General features: G+C 39.4%; 1 protein-coding gene across 1 annotated transcript in view; it reads right to left on the bottom strand.

Moving 5' to 3' along the window:
* Positions 1-13332: 13332 nt before the first annotated feature.
* Positions 13333-21135, bottom strand: part of Slc9a4 (solute carrier family 9 member A4) — a 56276-nt gene continuing 48473 nt past the window's right edge. The window contains exons 10-12 of the mRNA XM_042695483.1: positions 19062-19193; positions 18311-18398; positions 13333-13973 (exon numbers count right to left, since the gene is read on the bottom strand). Of these exons, the coding sequence (XP_042551417.1) occupies positions 13615-13973; positions 18311-18398; positions 19062-19193 (579 nt within the window). The 3' untranslated portion in view covers positions 13333-13614. The remainder of the gene's footprint in view (positions 13974-18310; positions 18399-19061; positions 19194-21135) is intronic.

Here is a 21135-nt window from a genome sequence, read left to right as displayed (position 1 = left end):
TCAGGTCTAAAATGATGGGGAGATTTTTGTCTATACAGCAACTACAGCTTGTCACATGAGATCTCTGAGATTCACAGAGAAAATTAGCCCTTTGTTGACCAAACTATAGCCATCTTACTCTCTGTATCACAAGATAAATTCCCCCCAAAAGATGGATAATTTGGAATAAAGAATAAGATTGCAATCTACAACACACAGAGCAGACCAGAGTGGCTTCTGGTTTGGCCTGGAAACAAGGGAAAATTGGAGGTGGGGATTTTGTTAGGACAAAGAAATCCACACAAGCTGTTTGAGGGTGTTAGGAAGCTCTGATGGCCAGAGGCAATAGGTACTAGTTGGTCATAGTTGGCTGTTTCTTCAATAATTGCTAAGAATAAAAATGTCTAGGTTGTCTTCTTAGAACAAACAAGTGCCACTTGAGCATTTTCTTCCCATAGACTCTTGAAACAATTTTAGATGGTTACACGATAGGAAAAAAATATTTTGTTTGCATATTCATTATCCATATTACCTAGCTTAATGATTTATATATGGTCACTTGTTATTTTTAAGCATCAAGTAATGCCAAACACAAATTGTTTATTATTTCAACCTTCAAACTTCAAAAGAAATTTCTGGTCAAATTCTGGTCAGCTTTTATGTAAAATGATAACAAATTTTTACTTCAGTTTGGTCTTAAAAGTACCGCTGTTACTATTTCTTAGTGAAAATACTGAAATATTTATAGATAAATTAGTGTGATACATCAACATAATCTGAGAATGTGGCAAGTGTGGATACAAATGAAATAAAGACTGGGTGTGAGTCACTATTTATTGAAACTCATGTTAGTATATGAATGTATATCTCCCTGTTATTTTTGTACAAATTAAAATTTTCCCTAGAAGTATGTATTTTCTTGTCATCTCGATAATCACATAATAAACTTAACTAATCACAGAAAAATGATAGAGCAATTAAAACTTAGCAAGGCCAAGCTAGAAGTTTGTATGACCAAGACAGGAAAATGTGTACAATGGGGCAGCTGACTGATAAACACAACTCCATATATGCTCAGACAATTACCAATGCTCACCCTCTTAGGTGTGGTATTGAGTTTGAGTCCCTTGTGGGCTCAGCTAGAACATAGGGCCTAGGGCTGGGACTCTTTCTCACTCTCTCTCTCTCTCTCTCTCTCTCACACACACACACACACAAACACACACACACACACACACACACACACACACACACACATGAACACACACACATACTCAAGCTTTTTAGAGAAATAAGAGCATTTACCTTTTAATTTAACTGTGTTCCAGTCTAATAGTGCTTTATATGTCTATATTATCTCATTTTCATCAGAGGTAATATTATTATACTTTATAGGTATACAAAATAAAGATCAATAAAGGTTCAACAGTTATAGTAACTTTTCAAAATTCCCATAGCTTGTATATTATGAAGTTATAACTTGATATCATTCCAATAACCTCCCCAAGTCTATCCTAATTCTAAAGTATAAGAGTGAACAAGGAAAATAATGAAAGAAACAATGTGTAAGATGATTTTAGTTCAACTTTGCCAATATTGGAAGTAGCTTACAAGTAAATATAAAAAAGCAATTCAAGGGATAAGAAAAGTATTTAAACAGATAGATGAAGTGAGTTCTATGACAAGACACTTACTGACAACATTAGTTACCATTACGTGAAGGTCACACATAAGCTTCACGTGGCTTAGTATACTTCAATTCTTTAATGTCAAATCTATTGAAAGCACAAGACAAAGGAGACAAATTGAAATGAGAAGCTCCTATGAGTACCAGGATTGATGTGGTAGTGATTTAATTGGTTCTTTGTAAGAAAAAGTGGAGTGGAAGTATTTCCTATTAGTTTTAGTAAAGATGAAATTTAAGTTCATAACAATTATTCACCTTGCTCAGTTTCTATATCAATTTTACTTTGCTCCAACTATGGATTTTTAAGGTTGTCTTTGAGTTACTCATTGTCTTTAAGTTAGTTATAACTGTGGAACTCATAAAAATAACTGAGAGAATTGCAAATAATATTTATCTAGAGAATTACAAATAGATTCTTTTCGGTAGAGAGTCAACTGTTTTTTCCTCCCACTAGGCAGGAAGCTTATTTTTCAATCTATTTTAAAGTTTATACGTATTCCTGTCTGCCTAAAAATGTATGATATTTTGACTTTTTTCTTCAAACTGGTTGAAATGTCAAATTAGTTTCCTTATTCATTTATGAGTTGGATGTGAACAAGTATTCATTTATATTTATGATTTTTATTTTTATCTTTGGGTATCATTTCACAAGGTCTAGGCAGCTTGGATTCCAAAGCCCACACAAAGAATCATTGCTTGACTAAACATGAGTCAGGCTACTGAAACTTCTCCTAGCCCATCTGTACACTTCCTTGTAAAATCTGTTTTAGCCAAGCCCTGCGAAGTGGGTTTAGCAGGAACCCCCCCCCTCCCCCCCCCCCCCGCCCCTGATAGCTAAGCACCTTTCATATCTCATTGGGTTCTTCAGCCTCCATTATGAGATACCCAGTCACCCTTCAGCAGGGATCTTGTAAGGTGAATTTAACCCTTGACTTCTGAAATTTCCTCTCAGTAATTTCCTACCCACTGACACTACCCCCCTTCTTCCTCAGCTACAAAACTTGAGTAGCTTATGATGTACTCAGAGTGAGCCCAACCTCTCTTCCTCATTGTAACATTCCACTGAAGCTTATGATTGTGGTCCTGCATAAAAGTCGTCCTTGTTATACTGTGATAGGTGTCATCGGATAACTTTATTCTTGAGCTCATCTTTAATCACAAAACTGTCTAAGACCATCACTATGGTAACAGTTCATGTTGACTGAGCAAGGAACCATATGCCAAGCTTTATTCTAACAGCTTGGAAAGGATGAACAAATTGCTTGAGTAAGTGTTTACAAAGCCACAGAACTAGGAGTCAAATTCAGGCCTATTTTACACTTGTTCTCTACCTCTGGGACCCTTGCAATGACTGTATACTTAAAAGGCTTGACTTGAGCTGAGTGCCAGAAGCTCACACCTGTAAATCTAACTACTCAGGAGGCTGAGATCTGAGGATTGCTGTTCAAAGTCAACCTGAGGAAGGAAAGTCTGTAAGACTTTTATTCCCAATTAACCACCAAAAAGCCAGAAATGTAGCTGTGCTCAACTGGTAGAGTGCTAACCTTGAGCACAAAAACTCAGGACAGTGCTTAGGCCCTGAGTTCAAGCCTCAGGTCTGACACACAAAAAAATAATTTGGTTTGGCTAGAATCCACAATTCCTTTTTGAGACAGGTAAAGTAGATGTTACTATCCCAGTAACTATAGGAGAGGTCAATACCACACAGCTAGAAAATGATGAAGTTTGTATTCCTACCTATACTTTCTAATTCTCAAGTCATAAATCACTTTGTTAGAGGAGGAGATTATAGTATCTCTGCAGAAGGCTTGTTAACACCTAGAGGAAGGTATCTCCTGCAAGGTATGCTACATTGTCTTCAATCTTGGACAGTTCAGAACTGACCCTGTATTGCTAAACCTAGACACATGTACTGCTCTAAGATACTGACATCTTAGGACACAATGCAAGAGCATTCTTTCTGAATGGCAGTCAAAGAGTTCACAGTCTAAATAAGAACATTGGTCTATATGCTGAACCTCACAAATAACTTATTAAATGTAAATCTTCCAATGTTTCAACATCTCCTGAGCCTATCCTAAACATCAGGAAGAGCTTAGTTATGGATTTGTCCCAATGGTACCTTTTCTCCTCTAACATTTTTACCTTTCTCCTAAAAGTCTCTATGAAATTGATCCTCGTAGGAAGTTCCCTCTTCCTGAATACCTTGTCTCTCTCATTTTCCTGGAAGAATTGACCACCTATAGTAGCTGGCTTTTCCGTTTTCTTGTAACAGTGTCCTTTATTTTTATTTTCTTCTTTTTATTTTCTCTTCCTTCCTCCCTTCCTTACTCTTTCTTTCTTTCTTTTTTTTCTTTCTTTCTTTCTGTCTCTTTCTCTCTTTCTCTCTCCTTCCTTCCTTCCTTCTTTCCTTCCTTCCTTTCTTCCTTCCTTTCTTTCTTTTTTCCTTTCTTTCTTCCTTCTTCCACAGACAGCCTGAAATTCCACAGGCTCTGGCATGAAACTACAGAAATACCAGTTGTGCTGTTTGCATTCAGAACTTGAACTTCAGCTCCGGGGCCATGGGTGGGTACAGCAAGCATTGTTTGCTAAACCTCAGGCTCTTAAGACTGCTGGTTTGTGCTGTTTGTTGCTGCGGCTCAGTGTGATCCTCCTATGAGCGTTTCTGTTGAGGATCTGTCCTTCTGCCTGTTCTCTATCCAAGAAGGCCTGTTTTGGAGGGCAGCATGTTTTACTCCTTTCCTCTTTCTGAATGGTTCACTTGTGCATTTAGTATTTTGCCTGCTGAAACCCTCCTTCCCCTCTGCCACACAACTCCTTCGGAGATGGCATAGTTAGATAATGGAGCTGCCTCTTGAACCAGATCCAAGAGAAGCCCAAATTCAAAACAAGAGAGCCTTCCTGGTGAAACAGTACACCCATGAAACCCAGTCAGTTTCACTTGCTCTCTGTTATTCTGGAAGATTCCTGTAAGGAAACACGGTAAATGAAACACCAAGGGGCCTTCCTTCCCTCTTTGCTGTTCCAGGGCTGTGGTGCTTAAAAGTTTCTAACTTTAAAAGTTTCTAACTGGTTCTGTTTCTAGTATCTCCGCTAGCTCTAAGATAATAGAAAAGAGAAATAAGAATATTTACATTTTAAAAAATAAATGAAATGATAACACATTCTTACCACTCTCTCCTTAAAAATGAATTATTTTGCCAAGCATCAGGGGCTCATACCTGTAATCCTAGCAACTCAGGAGGCTGAGATATAAGAATTACAGTTTGATGCCAACTAGGGAAGAGAAGTTCTAGACACTCCATTTCCAGTTAACCAGCAAAAAAGCTGGATATGGAGATTGTAGCCCAAGTGGTAGAGGAACAGCCTTGAGCCAAAAGCCAAATTAAAATGTAATATATTGAGGTCCTGAATTCAAGCTCGAGAACTGGCACGCACGTGCGTACACACACACACACACACACACACACACACACACACACACACAAAGATTTAGCTCTTATAAGTTTTAATATTATGTGCAAGGATAAAGACTTTCGAGCACTGGCATCAATGGCTAACCTTGACTTACAATATCAATTTGCTAAAGTGATCTTTAGAATTTAATTGATGATGACCAAGTTCATGTGTTTTTTGTGAAATCTCAAAGTATTCTTAAAATGGCTGCACTAATAACTTCCATTGTAATAATAAATTTAATGTAGGAACAGCTTTACTGTTTAAAAATAAGTACTTATGGTGGGCGCCAGTAGCTCACATCTGTAATCCTAGCTACTCAGGAGGCTGAAATCTGAGGATGGAGCTTCAAAGTCAGCCTGAGCAAGAAAGTCTGTGAGACTCTTATTAACCACCAAAAAGCTAGAAATAGAGCTATGGCTCCAGTGGTAGAGCATTAGCCTTGAGCAAAAAAGCCAAGGGACAGCACCAAGTAAGTAGTTTGAAATTGCATTGGCTAAAATAACACTGATCCTCACGTCCAAGAGAATTTGAAAGCAGAATACAAGCTTGGCATCTCTGGCTCCATTTTACATCTGTATCCTTGACTCTGAGTCTCTCCCCACTCCTCCAACCATCTAAGATTCTAGGAAGGACAGAACTGGTCGGTAACATCTTTACAAAGAAAAGTGCTCTCCAAGAAAAGGAATGGCAGAGCTATCAGGATAGACCACAAACCTGGCAAGAATGAATTGTTTATTTAATAAGTCCCTGCCTGACCAACTCTGAGATAATGAACAACTGGGCCACCTCCCACCACTGGATGACACAGTTTAATAATTACACATATCTGTCCTTTGCCCCCAGTTATTTTTCTATTTAAACGTAAAGTTCGTGTTAGTTACCCTTAACAAAGTAGACAGAAGTGTTTGTTTTGCCTTTTCCCTTAGATGCCTGTGCCACGTAATAAATCTTCTTTCTCTTCCCTTCACTACTCTTTGTCTCTTTATTTGGTATCTTGTGGTAAGTGGCCAGACCTGACATATGGGATCCTGGAGAGTTGGGCCTGTTGCCTAGGAACTCTGGTTACAGCTTTGAGGGTATTATTATCTAGTGGATAGAGTTAGTGGCTTTCCAATCAAAGACCTCTAAATGACACTGCTATTGTACTTACTGTTTGATCCTGATGAAAACATTCCAATGACTCATCTGTAAAATGGACATAAAAATAATAATGCCACTGGAAGTGGTGCTGTGGCTCAAGTGGTAGAGCGCTCACTTTGAGCTGAAGAGCTGAAGGACAGCACCCATGCCCAGAGTTCAAGCCCCATGACCGACAAAATAATAATAATAATAATACCTACTTCATGAGAAATGTGTGTGTGTGTGTGTGTGTGTGTGTGTGTGTGTGTGTATTGTTAGTACTGGGGCTTGAACTCTAGGTCTGGATACAATCTCTTAGCTTTTTGTTCAAGGCTGATAATCTACTCGAACTACACTTATTTTTCCCCTTTGTTGGTGATTAATGGGAGACTTTCCTGGCTAGGCTGGAACTGAATCACAATCCTCAGATCTCAGCCTTCTGAATAGCTAGAATTACAGTGTGAGTCACCAGCACCCAGCAAGTATTTTATATATTTATATACACATACATAGATATATAAGAATATGTATATATATATATATATATATATATATATATATATATACATACATATGTTGTCAGTCATGGGACCTGAACTCTGGGCCTGAGCACTGTCCCTCAGCTCTTCAGCTCAAGGCTAGCACTCTACCACTTGAGCCACAATGCCACTTCTAGCTTTTTCTGCTTATGTGGTACTGAGGAGTCAAACCCAGGGCCTCATGCATGCAAGGCAAGCACTCTACCACTGAGTCACCTTCCCAGCCCCAAGAATTATATATATATTGTTGAATGGTAACTCCTTTATCCAACTACTTAAAGATAATTTTTTAAAATGTAATTGTTATTATAAAGGTTATATATAGAGGGGGGTTACAGTTATATAAGTCAGGTAAAGAGTACATTTCTTGTTGGGCAAAGTCACCCCTTCCCTTGTACTCTCCCAGTTAAAGATAATTTTTTAGGTATTTTTTTTCTTTTTTTTTATTGTAAAGATACTATACAGAGGGTTACAGTTACATGAGTAAGGTAATGAGTACACTTCCTATTGAGCATTGTTACCCCCTCCATTGTTTTCCCCTACCATCCCTTCCCTCCCTACCTTCCCAGAAGTTTTTTTTTTTTTTGATTGTGATTAAGTGATTACATAATTTCCCAAATTTCACAGTATTGTGGAATAATGATGCTCATTTAAAGTCACAAGTTCATTCTAACTTTCCTGGAGCAAATTGTCTATCACAGTCTATAACATATAACGGTGTACACATATACACCATACATGTGATCAGCAGCATGGGGATATTTAGTAGTGGTTTGACCAGATGAGTGGGAGTTCTTTGTTTCTTGAGTCCTATTAGTTTTGTCATATAACCTAACATTTTGGATTTAGCATCCACTTATCAGGGAGACCATGAAGAATTATATTTTTTAAAAGTATGTACACCTGGATATTGTTGGCTTGTGCTTAAAATTTTAACTATCTAGGAGGCTAAGACCTGGGAGGATTGAGATTCAAAGCCAGCCCAGGCAAAAATGTCTGTGTAACTCCATCTTTAAAATAACCAACAAAAATCTGGGCTGGGGATATGACTAAAGTAGTAAAGTACCAGTCATAAGTTGAGAAAGCATGAGTCCCTGAGTTCAAATCCCAGTAACAGAAAAAGAAAAATATAGAGAGCTTTTAAGTAAAATGAGGGGTGCATAGTATTGTTAAATAAGCTTACAGGAGTTCAGTGGTTTGGACTAAGCTCCCCAAATAGGACTAATGGGCCAAACCACAAAAGAGGTTCTCATCCTAAAGTTCTACGCCCCAAACTAAGCTGTTTCATGATTCAAAGACAGATTCGAAGCCAAGCTCCTAAAGAATCCAGTGTTATCTGGCAAGATAAGTGTTGAAAGCCAGGAGCCTGGTTGAGTTGCTTGAGAACAGCCCACGCTTATGGAGATGTCCTAGCCACAGATGCATGAAGAAACCAAGTAAAAGGTTATTTGAAAACATTATTAGTAAAATTCAAAAGGAAACTCAATTTAAAATCAGACTCAAAAACATTTGAGTTACCCCTGAAAACGTAATGACTCTTGCACATGTAATTTTTAGTTTGAAAACTATATTGATTAAAGCACCCTTTCAAACTAACAGCATGTTTCATTGCATTTCTTTGCCTACATGTGGCAAAGTTCTTTGACGCAGGGTAGAGCTTCTCTGTTTCCTCTGTGGATCTGTGGCACTTTCTCAATTCCCAGTTATATTCCAGGAAGAGCTTCTGCCTGCTGAGTATTCACCAAGACAGACACTGTATTGAAAGTTTTGTTCTTTTTTTTTTTCTGGGATTGAGGAAACCCTCGAGCCATTGCTTACATCCTCTCAAGTCCTCTCAATCAGATATGACAGCAATCCTGGAACATACGCACTGATACAAAAAAACAATGTCTGGCCTTAGAAAGCCTCTACAAACATGTCAGCTATTACTATTCTATTCAAGATTGATCTCTTAGAGTACAGAGTGAATATCTTATCTTGATTTTAGGACCACTTTTTACTAGAGATCTAGATGACCATGGCTGTCAATGTTGTGGTTGCTGTTTTGATTCAGTCCATACATGGTTGGTTTTAGTTACTTTGTTGAACACACCCTTCCGTTAAGAAAGCTGGGAAATGAAAAGTTTGGTTTCTGATTTCTCATTGTTACTCATGTCTTTCCTTATATTCTCAGAAGGAAAATGAATTTATTAAATTATTTATTAGGCATAGTTGAAAGGACATATCAATGGCTAATCCCCGGAGCAAGTTGGCTTATTATCTTATTAACAATTAGTAGTGACCTGCTGGCCTAAGAGGAAGCTTTCTATCTGTATTGCTGGATTTTCTCAGAAGTTAGAGATAAGACAATTGGCAGAGTTTACTCAGGGAAAAATATTAGGAATGACAAGAAACCACCTGTTATTTGAGAATAAAATATAGTCATAAAAACTGTAGTCAATGCCTAGCATTCACCAGCTTTACTTTTTTCTAATTTTTGCTTAATTTTAAAACATTATGAAGCTTATTTGAAAATATGTCTATGCTGAAATGCTTAACTACTTATCTCTAAAGTTAATATTCGTAAGTCAAGAGTAATTTCTGGGCATTAGTGACTGTGGCTTATAATCTTAGCTATTCAAGAGGCTGAGATCTGAGGATTGAGATTCAAAGCCAGCCTGGGCAGAAAAGTTCATAAGACAGTTGTCTCTAGTTAAACACTAAGAAACCAGAAGTAGAGATATGGCTCAAGTAGTAAAGCAACAAACCCAGTCAAAGCGCTCAGTAACAGCACCTAGGCTCTAAGTTCAAGACCCGGGACTGGCCCAATTTTTTTTTTTGTAGGTCTTGGAGCCTGAACTCTGGGCCTAGGTGCTGTCCCTCAGCTCTTCAGCTCAAGGCTAGCACTCTACCACTTGAGCCACAGCGCCACTTCCAGCTGTTTTTGCTTATGTGGTACTGAGGTGTCAAATCCAGGGCCTCATGCATACAAGGCAAGCACTCTACCTCTGAGCCACCTTCCCAGTGTCATGCACAAATTTTTTAAAAAGAAAAAGAATCATACTTTTGGAAGGATGATCTCTTCTAGATAGAAATTCCAAACTGGGGAATTAAACCCTATTGACTTTTTATTCCCAATAAAGTGAAACTTCATCTTTTATTTAATGACATGCAGAAGTAGGACTATAAAATCATGGTCTTTTAAAAATGAAATTAGGATCATATTATACTAAGACTCCTGTCCCCAAAGCAAAAAGTGTAGTCATTTCAAGGAAGTGAAATGATAGGAAGCTATATAAGGTTGTGGCTTTGACTGTTTCTATCTGATTTTGTTCCTGATTCATGGGCTTCAACTTTGTCCAAGTAGAGCTGTGAGTATGTTGCTCAGTGGTCTTAACTTCTGCCACATCCTTTCCCTAGGTTCCTCAAGAATCTTTTACCACTCAGAAAATATAGAAAGCTACTATTTATAATTTTTCATGTCATTAAATCAATGAGTATCTCTTCTCATAAGTACATATACTTTACCCTAAATAATGAGATGCAATCTGATCAGGTCTTACTAGAAAAGCAAACACTAATCTATAAATCACATTTAATCTCTTAATCCTCAAGATCATTTTATAAGTCAGACAGAATTATTACCTTATTTTATCAATGGGTCAATTCCAGCTTAGAGACAATAATTTCTTCAAGGTCCCAGGGCTACAGTTTGAGCTCTGAATTCACTATATGGATTGACAGTGTAAATGGTCAATGTGGTGGAGGTCTAAGAAAGTAAATTTTCAGGGAATTTCCCTGTAGGCTAAAACCAGGATCTGGCTAAAGACTTGAGTTCTGCCTACATAGTTAGATCAGTAAGCCACCTCTTACAAGAGATGGTAATTAATTCTATGAATGGATTCAGATGGTAACTTTACTCCTATTTCGTGATCTTTAACCTTTTTCCAAGAAGGGAATATGAAAGTGAGTATACAGCCTTTGAAGGAAAAAAAAAAAAAGAATGACAGAAGCCCAGCAAAGTAGAATTCAGAATCTTATTCTCCCTGTGTCATAGCAGACCTTCTATGCTAGTGTATCTTAATAGGTAAAGCCAGGAGAGGTAAGCAGGACATTTCATTAGCTTTGAAGAGGATTTACTGAATCCTTAACATCAGAAAATGTATGGAAAACCTTTCAGGTAATACTATTTAAGCACAGGATTTTAAAATAAAGGAAATAATAGTCTGGTCAACTTTAGAATTCATTGAAACCTAGACTCATTCATTCAGTCTGACAATAAGCATATTTTTCAGAAAGTTCAAAAAAAGATGTTCCTAGAGGAAAATTAGGGTTTTGTACATGGTGAGTCTCATTTTTTGACAAAATGTGGATTGTTCAAGGGACCTGAAGCGAGGCTTTGGATAGGACTTTAGATAATTTCCTTCCTCGGGGAGTTTCTTTCCCTCCCTTAGGAGGGAATAAGATCCAAGCCTTCCTCAACTCCACACCAGTTAGAAACTCCCCATGATGTTCTTTCTGGAACCTGTGGGCAAACCATTCCAATGAAACCTCTACCCATGTACACTTCTCAGACACTTGTTGCTAATCCTCAGCCAACCTACAGCATGGTCTGTCACAAAGGAGAACCTACAGGGTGATTCAGTTGTTGTGTTTTGAAACAGTACTGGAGGTCCAAAGAGGCCATTTCACAACTGAACTCTCCATACCAGAGTCACCAGTGCCACAGAGGGCATCAACCTGCCACACATTTAGGCTAGAGCTTTGGGATCATTTCTCAGGCCAGACAGGGCCTAGAAGAACAATGGCTTCAGACAGACAGATAATTATGACTCCTGTTGTTAAAATGCAGTCTGGTGCAAGATTACTGAGTTAGAGGATGTGATGCCCACAGGGTCAAAGTCACTGCTACTGCCCCAAATGTCCTTCCCCTTGATGTGCTGGCAAATTTCCAAGAACTGAACAATCCCCTAAGTGGGAAGTCAATTGTAAGCCAAGAATCTGGCATCTCAATGCTAACAGTGACTTTCCTTCCCACTTCCCTTTGCAGTTCACAGTACATTGGTCTTCCCTTATCCTCAATTCAACTGTTTCAAGTAGATACACCTGCAGTAGATCACTGTCCAAACTTATTAAATGGAAAATTACCAAAATAAATAATTCATGTCTTAATGTTTTCACAGTTATTATTCTCTTCTATTTATAATTATTGTTAATCTCTTACTTGAAAGTTAATCAGAGCTATGTATCTATAGGAGAAAACAAAGTATATAAAAGAGTATTATCTGCAGGACCAGGCACCTCCCAGGGTCTTGGAATGTGTCCCCATAGGCAATGGGGACAATAGTCACTATACAAAACAGAAGATTACACAGGGACACATTACAAATGCAGACTTCTACCTTGTCTTGCTGTCCTCAAGTCTATTTCCTATGGAACTGTCCCCTGAATGATTGCTACTTTCTTTGGTCTGAGTTTGTCTCTGCCTGCAGAGGCAGTTTTTTTATTTGAGCTGGAAGTTCTTCCAGCAGCTTCTACCAGTTAAATCGATCTCTAAGTACCACCACCCTTCTTCTGACTTCTGAGAGAAAACCAGGACACTTTCATTCATACCTTGCTTGCCACTTGAGGAAGGGAACCCTGAAATTTGGATTTCTGTTGCTCCTTGGATATTGTTCACTAAAACATGCAAACTCTGTTCACCTTAGTAGATTCAGTTTCATACACAGCTTTTCAATAGTAAATTCTAGTGAACCCCACCAGCCTCTGTACCAGAAGAGAGACGAGAAAGAGAGGGGAAGGATGGAAAAAAGATAAAGATAAAAATTGAAGGGTTAAACTGTGAGTTTCAGGATTAAATCTGAGGATGATGAAGATAAATATTTAAATTGAAGAATATTCTTCCAACTCAAAGGAAAAATATCACATGCACACTTAATTAATATCTTATTTATAATAGCTGTTAAACTGATGTGGCTGTTGTGTCTCCAATAGAATTGTTTTTCTTTTTTTTTTTTTGGTCAGTTTTGGGACCTGGACTCTAGGCCTGGGCCTTGTCTCTCAACTCTTAAGCTCAAGGCTAGCACTCTACCACTTGAGCCACAGTGCCACTTCCGGCTTTTTCTGCTTATGGTGCTGAGGAATTGAACCAAGGCCTCATGCATTCAAGGCAAGCACTCTACCACTAGGCCACCTTTCCAGCCCTAGAATTGTTTTTAAAATCAATATTCTAATTATAAAATTGTTGAAAAAATCATATAGCACACACCTCATGGTTATCATTATTACTTACTAAGTATAGTAATGTTATGAGAAATGTTACCTCTCCTTTGAGGTATGTTTGAGATTGAATATTATAAAAACCTAGGCCAAATATATTCACTTTAAAGGGAGGACAACTCACCTTAAGACCTTGGTCAAAGTGTCCTTTTCTTTGGACACAGCTGACCATCTCTAACTGAATGAAGCCTTCCTAGTTTTAATTTGATTGTATTTTACATAAAGTTACACATGAAGTCAATGTAGGAATTATTAATCAATCACACTTATATCTCAGAACGTAACATGGATCTAGTTTTGAACAGTTCTTAGGAATTCCTGGTGACTAATTCCAGAGGTGGTTAACTTCTCTCACTCACCAGGAATTCATCTGTCAAAGGGCCACCAGTTAAGAATAGAGCTCAGTCTTCAAGTTTGCTCCCAGTCCTATGAAAAATATCTTTCTTGATTGTTATATACACATGTCCAATAGCTTCATGAAACAAACTCAATAGCTCTTATTTTGAACTCTAGAAATTCTTCTAACCCAATAATAGACTCTTGAAAGATACAGAAGCAATCTGATGGACAGAATTATTTTCTTTGGAGCAAAGGACTGTGGGACTTGTAGTGTTCCCTGCCGTGCCGGTACTCAGTTGTCCATCTGGAATGAATGGCTGAAGCCTCCTCCTCTCTGTCCCCTGCAGATTCATACTCTTCATCCACTGCATAGAACAGGGGCTTAGGCCTCAAAAACAGCCTCCTGCTTCTGCCATCATGCACTTCGTGGCTGCTGTTGCTTTGGTAGCCAAAATTATATGCCTTCCCTCCTCTGTGTAAGCTCTTCATTGGGATCATTTCTTGTGTCAGTCGTCTTTCCTGAAGGGATCCTGTTCGGGAGTGTGAACTAAACATAATGGATGGGTATCCTGGATCGCTGCCGTCATCATCATCTAGGAAAAGCATTGTAAGAAGAAGGGGGAAAGAACAACATTTGAAATCAGGGTTAGGGATTTGAATACATATGGCAAACACTGAAGGGAAGCAAACCCTTCTGAGGTTCCAGTCATTACTCTAAGAGGTTCAGGGAACATATTGTGTATGCATATATACAGTGCTATACCTGCATGAAATGCTTGCACTCTGGGCATCAAAAACCAGTCTCTGCAATGTGCGTAAGGTAGTGTTCACTTACAAGATCAGGTTACTTGGCCAAGGACATAACTCATAAGACATAGCAAGCTACTCTGCTGGGCACTAATGGTTCATGCCTATAATCCTAACATCTCTGGAAGCTGATATCTGAGAATCGCAGTTCAAAGACAGCACAGGCAAGAAAGTTCATGAGACTCTTGTCTCTAATTAACCAACAAAAAGCCAGAATCAGAGCTATGGCTCAAGTGGTAGAACACCAACCTTGAACTTTTATATAAAAGTGAAGGGACACTTAGGCCCTGAGTTCTAACCTCAGTACAGTCACAGAACAAAATAAAATATAAAACCACTACTTTATCTTCTGAAAGGCCAACTGAAACTCAATGCTACATGGGACTTCTATTTCTTTTTCTTTATTTTGTACTGATCCTAGGGCTTAAACTTGGGCATGGATGCTGTCCATGAGCTTTTTAGCTTGTTAGCACTCCACATTTTGGGGGGGGGGGTGTTGATCGTTAATTGGAGATAAAAGTCTCCTGTCTGCTGGCTTTGAACCACCATCCTCAGATCTCAGCCTCCTGAGAAGCTATGGTGACAGCCACCAGTGCCTGGCTTGCTTTCCTCCAGTGCCCCCCTTCCCCTCTTCTTCTTCCTCTTCTTCCTCCTTGCTGGAAAGTAGAGGGTAACTTGATCCTGCCTACATGTGAATTAAGAAGTCCAGGGCAGGAGCAGCAGATGTCTCTATCAACACTCCCTCCCCAGCGTCTGTTCTACACATTCTGGATGATTGACAGCCTTGACTTCTGAACCCGTGCACTGGGGGCTAAATCAAGACAGAGCTTCTACTCAGAGCAAGGCAGAGCTCCACCACAGGAAAGTGACAACACACAGCATTCAGAGACTCAGATCTGAACATTTTAAAATGTTGTGAAATATATGATAAATGTAATACCTTATCCATTAAAAAAAATTGATCATTTAAGCCAGGCAGCAGTGGCTCAGGCTTGTAATCCTAGCTACTCAGGAGGCCGAGATCTGAGGATTGCAGTTTTAAACTAGCCTGGGCAGGAAAGACCATGGGATTCTTATCTCCAGTTAACTAGCAAAAAGCAGCAGTGGATCTATGCCTCAAGCCCTGAATTCAAGCCCAGGAATAGGTCATGAGTATGAACATGCATACATGTGCGCTCTCTCTCTCTCTCTCTCTCTCTCTCCCCTCTCTCTCTGTCTCTCTCTGTCTCTCTCTGTGTGTGTCTCTCTCTGTGTGTGTCTCTCTCTCTCTCACACACACACACACATTTTAAAGGTACAATTCAATGGCACTAAAAGCATTTATACTTATTAAATTGCCACCACTCTCTTTCTCCAGAGCTTTTTCTTTTTTCATTTTTTATGTTTTTTTATTGTAAAAATAGTGTACAGAGGGGTTATAGTTACATGAGCAAGGTAATGAGTACATTTCCTATCAATCATTGTTACCTTCTCTTTTGTTTTTCCCCTACCATAGACCTCAGGCTGCATGGGTTTTTAGCCATCTCAGGACTTGCAAAGGGTTAAAAGATGCAGTCTTGCTAAGTACAACACAAGTGAGTCCCAAAGGCAAATAATGTTTTGGAAGATATGTGTGGGTCTTCCCAAAGCTATCATGGAGACCCCCAGACATTCAGAGCAAAGCATGTCCTGAAACTGGAGAGCAAGGGAGTTGTTTTCTGAATCTCAGCCTAGATAACCAGCCACCGTCTGCTACAAGTAGAATCCTGTTCTAAAGTCTCCCCTCCAACTCCTTGGCTGTTTCCTGCCCTTCTCCTGGTGTAGAAAGACCTTAGTAGTGGGGAGAAGGTGGATCCCACTAACCAATTGTGTTGATTTGTGGTATATCAGCCTCACTACGCCAAAGGACTATCTCTGTCACCTACTGATCACTATTATAATTCCTTATTACTGGTCATGTAATTCTCATAACCTAAATCCATTTCATTACTTTTTGTACTTAAGAGGATAATCTAACCACTCTTATCTATATGACATTTAGAATCAGTTGAACACATCTAAGTGAGTACAAAATTTAAAACGAATATGAAATCTGAAAAAGCTGGAAGTGGCGCTATGGTTCAAGTGGTAGAGCGCTAGCCTTGAGCTGAAGAGCCGAGGGACAGTGCCCCGGCCCAGAGTTCAGATCCCATGACTGCCAAAATAATATATCTATTAATATGAAACTTACACATGATCCTGTTGAAAGAATTAGGAAATTAATAAAAATTACAAAACAATGACTAACAATTTTTATTTATAATGCAATGCAGTGTTTTTGTGTTTTGCATTTGTGTCAGGTATGGGAAAAATAGGAATCAGAATAGTACAGAAAGTTATAGGAGGGGGCTGGGAAGGTGGCTCAGTGGTAGAGCACTTGCCTTGCATGCCAGAGGCCCTGGGTTCGATTCCTCAGCACCACATAAGCAAAAAGAAAAAAGCCGGAAGTGGCGCTGTGGCTCAAGTGTTAGAGCGCTAGCCTTGAGCTGAAGAGCTGAGGGACAGTGCCCAGGCCCAGAGTTCAGGCCCCACGACCGGACCCAAAAAAAAAAAAAAAAAAAAGAAAGTTATAGGAGGGTACTAATCAAAGTGGTCTGTAGTGACATAACTGAATGTTGGGGGTCTCATATGGTTTTAACTTCCTTTATTATGTTTTCCTCCTACTCATTGATTTGTGTTGGGGAGGGCAGTCCTGGGGCTTAAACTTAGTGACTAGTTCAGTCTTTGAGCTTTTTTGCACATTAGTGTTCCACACTTGAGCCGCAGCTCCACTTTCAGCTTTTTTGGTCGTTAATCAGAGATAAAAGTCACACAGAACTTCTTTCTTGGGCTGGCTTTAAACCATGACCTTTAGATCTCAGCCTCCCAAGTAACTAGGATTACAGGCATGAGTCAGTGGGACCCAGTGCTCTTAGTCATTGCTTTTACATGAAACATGCTTTTAAACCAGAAGAACAATCACTTGAAAGAATAATTATATTTATTTTTAAATCCAGGTGCTGTGGCTTACACCGATACTCAGGAGCCTGAGCTCTAAGGATCAAGTTTCAAAGATAGACCAAGAAGAAAAGTCCATGAGGATCATCTCCAGTTAACCAGCAAAAAGGCAGAAATGGAGATGTGGATCAAGTGGTACAGTGCAAGCCTTGAGTGAAAAAGCCATGAGGGAATACAAAGTCCTGAGTTCAAGTCCTAATACTAGCATACATACATACTTACATACATACATACAATGTAATTCTAAAATTCTGCATGTGTAGTTTTCTTGAATTTTCAATGTGACTTGAAAAAGGCTTAAGAAATTAGGAGACTCAAAATTGAGAATATGTGATATTCTATATATTATATGCCATCTTTTGACAAAAATCAAACTTATTTATACACACATTTAAAACACGGTAACTTTGCTTTTTATTAACAATAAGATGGGGGCTCGGAAGGTGGCTCAGTGGTAGAGTGCTTGCCTTGCATGCATGAGGCCCTGGGTTCAATTCTCCAGCACCATATAAGCAAAAAGAAAAAAAAGCCGGAAGTGGCGCTATGGTAGAGCACTAGCCTTGAGCTAAAGAGCTGAAGGACAGTGCCCAGGCCCAGAGTTTAGGCCCCACGACCGGACCCCCCCCCCAAAAAAAAAACCCACAAAAAAACACAATAAGATGTTTCAGATATTTTAAGAATCTCACCTAAGTGTTAAATGGAACAGCTTTGAATAGTAAATTTATGAAATCATTTCAGTGAAAGTTAACTAGCTCTACCTTTTATGTATCTTTCAAATACAGATCAACAAACTATGCCCCTGGGCTCTTTTTAACCTGATGCTTCTATTTGTATGAATTGGGAGCTATGAACCATTGTTACTTTTTTAAATGGCTGAAATAATTAAAAGAAGACAATAGGTCATGTGGAATGACAGTTGTATAAAATTTGAATTTGGGTGTCTATAAATAAAATTCTGAATTGCATCCCTAAAAGAAATTCTTTTCTTCTCGTTACTATTATAAGCCCCTATATCATATTCTTGTTCTTGCCTCTTGGCTAACAATCCCCCAAATGCTTACCCTCTGCCTCTATCAGAAAGAAACAGCACAGCTACATGTCAGCTTACCTATGGATTCTTCTACCCTCGCTTCTCTCCTTGCTGGATGAGGATGGCTGTAGGGGAAGGAGAGGTAGCGAATGTTTTTGGTGCCAGCCTGTGGGTAGAAACATAAAGCAGAATGAGATACTACAATTGGAACCTTAACATAGCAAATAAAGTGAAGAATGCAGACACATACCATGGCATCTTGCTTGGATTACTGGCTTCTAGTTACTTTGATTGAAAGATAGCAGAATGCTTCAGACGTTTGTGTATATTCCCTCTCATGTGAACCTTTCTCAGTTACTCCCCAGGCCCTCTGAATGAGGATCAATATTAGGGTTCACTCTAGACCAAACCTCCATCCAGAAATCCCAGCACGATTAGTATGACATATCCTCCTTAAGAAGGAAGAGTTCAGGTGTATTTCAAATCACAGTAGGTGATCTGAAGACGAGGCCCATAAGTCCTGTCACAACCCTCTAAGAGGGCCAGAGGCTCTAATCCAAAAGAAATCTCAGGGCCACCATTAGGTCTGGCTCAGGACTCAACCTACACAAGAGGGCAGTACACTGCCATTTATTTCCTAGGCAGATGCCCAGAAGACCTGGACCCAGGGAGGGGAGACGGCCTTTGTGTCCTCTCTTGCCCAATCTTGCCTTTGCAGATCTTTGGCAATAGAGTGTAGCTGGTGACAGTTCACCCCGCAAAACCCAAGGTATCAGATGATAAACATCTGTAGATTGAAGAATGTTCCATGCCCACGGTATCTACATACCGGCTTTTCCCAAGGCAAGCTGTGGCCTTTCCTCATGCTCTCTCTCAAGGTGTTCTGGCGGCGGATCAGAATCTCTTTAGCCTGCTTGTCACTTGATTGGGGTTTGAGGTTGTATTTGTTGTAAGACAGGGTCTACAGAGAGAATGGATTGACAGGTAAGAAGAACGCTTGTAGTGTGGCATTCAGCCCCAGGAGGTGTTGATACAGGGTCCACCTGAGATGGCCAGCACCTTTGCTGAGCAATGTTTGGAACACAGCTGCCTGTAAGGCCCACCTGAGAAAAGGCTGTGAGCTGAATCAAGTCTCCATGGCCTCATACACACTAACATACTTAGAGCTTGCTTGTGTCCCACTCTTCTTTCCCACAAGGAGTTTTAATGTCAGGCCAGTAGCTCTTAGGCATTTTGATTTGATAGATAAGAAGGATATAAAAACCACTCTGGAAATTTCCACAGGCTTTCTATTTTTTTTTTTTAAATTTTACTAATGAAGTAAACACATACATCCCTCACCCCCTAAAAAATCAACCCAATTTCTGAAAGGAAGAAAACTTGTATCAAACCAGTAGGATAAAGCAGAGATTAAAAAAGTTTATCAAATTGAATGGATGATCAGCTTATGATGAATTTCTTCCTAGCCCTTATCATGGACCATGGGCTGACATGGATACTTTAACTAACCTGTAAGATTCTTAACTAGTGCTTCTTCCCTTGTGTCTCACCCCAGGTTCATCAGTGAATGCCAAGTTTTCTTGGGGCTAGTGGGTAACATTATGTTAAACTACATAGTCCCATTGGATAAGAGGATTGAGACTGCAGGTGTTAATTTTATTCCAATTGCAATAGAATGAATAGTCTGTGGTGTGACAGTGACAAAGCCAAAACACATGGTTTGTTTTTTTTCAAACAAGTGAATCAGAATTCTCACCCTCAAAAATCTTTACAGTCTTCTGGAGGAGTCAGTGTGTAGGGACATAATATGCGCTCAATGAGTATTAAATAGGCACTGTAGAGTAAAGGCCTTGGATGGGATGGGTTTATTTCACTGAAGTTAGTCTTGAAAGATCAGTGGATGTTATCCTGGGGATAAGTTACAGAAAGAAGCATAGGAGCAAAGAGTTGTTAACTAGCTTGAAGGGAAAGCAGAAGGAACACTGGGAAACACGCAGGAATGGTTTTGTTATCGTGAGAATGAAGTATATCACCTAAAGTGTAGTAAGAGATGGGAATGGAGGGACAAAGAACAATAGGAAGGAGCCATGGACAGCCTTCCCTGGAATGGAGAGTCTATCCTTAAAAGCCAGGTGTCCTCAGATATGGAACATACATTCCAAGATGCTATGGTATGAGCCTCGGGGTGAGAAAAGAAAATGTTGACTCTTAAGATGTTAAGCATCATTACTATGTGGATTTGTATTTGGCTCTCAGTTGGTCTGGGGATGATGTGAACAAGTTTCTGGCTGCACAGATGGTATTCTTGAGGGAGATGAGGGGGCAGCCAGAGCCTTGAGGGTTTCATTGGGTTTTCGCTTATTGTTTAGTGAATGTGCATCCAATCAAGTAGATTTTTATGATTTTCATTATCCTACTGAATGCATTCTCATAAAACCAACAATTGCTTCAAAGTCGTTCTACAAAGAAGGAATAAATCGAAGAGAACAAGGAGGAAGAAGCAAAGTTGCCTTTCTGATTTTCCTAATAGAAACTTTTTTTTGAGGGTCTTGGGGCTTGAACTCTAGGCCTGGGCACTATCCCTCAGCCTTTTGACTCAAAGCTAGTACTCTACCACTTGAGCCACTGCATCACCCTGGGTTTTCTGGTGGTGAATTGAAGATAAGAGTCTCCTAGATTTTCTTGAACAGGCTGGCTTGGAACTGTGATCCTAAGATCTCAGCCTCCTGAGTAGCTAGGATTATAGGCATGAGCTAGCGGCTCCTGGCTAAAGAATGTCTTTTTTTTTTTTTGCCAGTCTTAGAGCTTGAACTCAGGGGATGGACACTGTCCCTGAGCTTCTTTCACTCAAGGCTAACACTCTACCACTTGAGCCACAGCACCACTTCTGGCTTTTTCTGTTT

Source organism: Dipodomys spectabilis, unplaced genomic scaffold, assembly GCF_019054845.1.
Source record: "Dipodomys spectabilis isolate Male_0828 unplaced genomic scaffold, ASM1905484v1 ptg000187l, whole genome shotgun sequence".
Taxonomy (NCBI): domain Eukaryota; kingdom Metazoa; phylum Chordata; class Mammalia; order Rodentia; family Heteromyidae; genus Dipodomys; species Dipodomys spectabilis.
The sequence above is the reverse complement of the archived record's forward strand: the minus strand, read 5'-3'. Positions and strand labels throughout refer to the sequence as shown.